This window comes from Borostomias antarcticus (assembly GCF_949987555.1).
Source record: "Borostomias antarcticus genome assembly, chromosome: 23".
Classification (NCBI taxonomy): domain Eukaryota; kingdom Metazoa; phylum Chordata; class Actinopteri; order Stomiiformes; family Stomiidae; genus Borostomias; species Borostomias antarcticus.
The window spans coordinates 1,876,637-1,879,889 of record NC_140256.1 but is presented as its reverse complement, the minus strand read 5'-3'; the positions used below and the strand labels follow the sequence as shown (position 1 = coordinate 1,879,889).

Genomic DNA, 3,253 nt, shown 5'->3' with positions numbered 1-3,253 from the left:
GAGCTTTTGAGGTTTTGGCTTGTTACCCCTATAGTGTCACATGTCATGTGCTCATATCTGACAAATTCACACTTTTTATAAAAAAAAAAAAATCAGGAGGCTTCATGTCACATATTTGTCAAAGGAAGAAATCCCCAATAACAGAGCACTTATTGGAAGAGCATGTTGATTATGTAATAGGCTATTTTGAAGTGGAGAGGAAATCCACCTAGAATATTGCATTACAACAGGTATTACAAAAGTGAATACATACTGAACAGTATTCGCACTTAATAATCCCGGCCCCTTCCCCAAAATAGAATGATATTGGGCTCCATGGATGTTTTTCATGCAGTATATAAGTTTCAACAAGAAATGGTAGCACTATCCGGCATTATTTAATATAGGCTAATGAAACGGGATTAGATTTCCGTCTTGTGAAGTTAAGAATCAGGTGTTTAGTGTTGCTCCATTTTCTAATCCGGGATACTGCTATGAGACTGAATAAGTGATAGGGTGATCAAATGTAACAAGAATTCAGAGCTTTTCAAGGAATTGTAGAGGATTAGTGACTAATTGAGTCAATTTATTCTAAACAGATACATTCGTATGTTAAATACGTAATTAAAGTGTTTGGGCATATCGAATAAAATGTAGGCTTGATAGACACAGCATAATCTCATCAGAAAGGCTTTAACTTTGATGAAGCACGGAAATACATGTAGGGTAATATTTAAATTTAGCAATTTATCATTATCAACACCATCACATAGCCTGTATGCCTTTGTCTTCTCTGTGGATGTCCTTACATTCAAAGCAACCTAAAACTTGGACTTGAGGGTCAAAATTAATAAGACAATCGACCCCTATTTATTTATTAATTTATTTATTTATCTATTTATTCCTTTATTGGTTTAGCCTATTTATTATTCATTTACTGTCTCAGTTGAGAATTGGATTTCCTAGAGTAGCCTAGGCTACTAGATCAAATTAGATGTCATTTAGCAGGTGAGGCTTACTCAGCCTGTCTCAGATAAGGCTTCAGGACTTATCGGGTCGGATCTCCGTGTTCCGGCGCGTCTCAGCCTCAGCCAAGCATCGCAGCCTGGCGCCGCCGCATCTCCACTTCCACAACATCAGGTGTAATGTTACTGTTTGTTGTGACCTAAGCACACTAATAGGTCGTTGGAAGTTAGCATCAGAGAAAACCTGTTGGACATCCACCTTGCCGGGCAAGCTCACTCAACCGCGAGGACCTGCACTAATTTGATGTCCATTCTGTCCCAATCAAAGAGTTCACACAGAGAGCGGGACATAATATAAGAGACTTGGCTGGATCACGAATAGGAAACCTGACATTTTAGCTGTTTTGAGGAAAGTGTAGCCATAGGGCTATGGTATACTACATGTCCTTAGATGTTTTACTATATCACGGGATTATACTATCTACTCTAATACCATTAGGCTGAAATGTAAAACCACCATAACCCCACCTGAGAGAAAACGTAAAGCAACCCTTCCCTCCCTCCATTTAATCGAGGAGACCGAGTCAGAAGTATCCTGTCTTCCTTGTAAGATGAGCAGAAAGGAGTGGTTAGTGCGTGAGATGTGGTGACTCGTCACTCGCCTGGCTATTGGCCAGTTCTTTGGAGAGGTTTACAACAGAATAGAAAGGTGTCTTGGTCGCTTAACTAAACGGCTCAGAATACCCTGCCACTTAACACTAATCGTTCACGTTTGGCAGCATCAGGACTAAAATTGCAATTAGGCCTTAATATTCATTGCAGTTCCGCAACTAAACCATTAAGTGATGCTTCCCAGCCCTGTGACCTCAACGCCATTCTCTGTAGAGGATATCTTGAAGCTGGAACATCAGAACTCCTACCAGGTTGTGAATAATCGCGGGTTGTTGGTTCCAGAGCAGCAGGACTCGGGGTATCTGCAGCGCGTGCACAGTGCGCTTCGGAGGTTCGACTTCTTGGAGAACCAGGAGAACCAGGAGAACCAGGAGAACCCGTGCATCTACGCGGCACAGGTGAAATGCAACTTCGATTCGGACGATATTGACATCCCGAGGGGCAGCTGTTCCGCGACAGAAGAGGATATGAATGAGGACCCAGGTACGCTGGCCTTTAACAGAGAATATATGGTTTATTTTTAAAGGCTGGTGCAATTTCAGAGCTAAATATTTCTGTGAATGTCAATTAGGCACTGAAATGTTCACAACTCACAAATCGGATAATTCTCATTCATTTAACTCACACTTTTAACCTCTGATGCATTGGGTAGGCTATCTTAACAAATTGTCCCCATCCCTGCAGTCCAGAGTTACCAATTCCATTATACAATTCCCTCTCAAGTCACAAAAAAACAAACCATAATGAAAACAAAATAATGACTCAATGATAGAGAAATGAAGGGGTGAGCCATTCCTCTCATTACATTACCATTTTGATGTGCATAGGCCTATAGCCCATGTAGGCCTACTTTCTGTATCCAATTAAGAATAACATTTCCGTTTTTTTCCATCAGGTAGACCTATGTGTGACCTTGACGATTCACTAGGCTGTGACGGACAAACGGATAACAATAACGCACAGAAAACCAAAACCAAACCCAGGCTGCGCAGGAAGCCCCGCGTCCTGTTCTCTCAGACGCAGGTGTTTGAATTGGAAAGGCGCTTCAAACAGCAGCGCTACCTGTCTGCGCCGGAGCGAGACCAACTCGCCCATGTGCTGAAGATGACTTCAACTCAGGTCAAAATCTGGTTTCAAAATAGGAGGTACAAGTGCAAGCGACAAAGACAAGACAAATCTTTGGAACTGGCAGGTTATCGACCTTCACCGAGACGGGTGGTTGTGCCCGTGTTGGTTCGGGACGGCAGGCCATGCATGGGGGGGTCTACTTCAGGCTCATACAATGTGACAATTGGCTCTTACAATCCCTATGTATATGAAAACAACTCATACGTTTGCGGTTATCCTAGTATGCCATCTATGCCCTGTGTGTCATCCATGACAAGGGCAACGCAAATGCCCAACAACCATTTTGTTGACACAAACACAGGACATGCCGAGGGAGCATTTGGTCAACCAGGGACGTTTCAGGCTACTTTACCAGGTATAAGAGCGTGGTGAGGAACGAAATGGACTCTAAGTTATTTTCCTCTTTCTATTCACATAGTCATGTGAATGAAATGACCAAAAGCTTATACTAAGAGCCAGCCTTGTCAGATTCATTGTTGTCGAGGTTATTCTGATGTGCTGAATCACTG

General features: G+C 42.5%; 1 protein-coding gene across 1 annotated transcript; it reads left to right on the top strand.

Moving 5' to 3' along the window:
• Nucleotides 1-1,789: 1,789 nt before the first annotated feature.
• nkx2.7 (NK2 transcription factor related 7) lies at nt 1,790-3,034 on the top strand (the record flags this gene model as incomplete). Its single annotated transcript, XM_084457389.1, has 3 exons — nt 1,790-2,099; nt 2,512-2,900; nt 2,966-3,034. 3 exons carry the CDS (start codon nt 1,790-1,792, stop codon nt 3,032-3,034), a joined length of 768 nt encoding a protein of 255 aa, XP_084313515.1.
• Between the last annotated feature and the right edge of the window lie 219 nt (nt 3,035-3,253).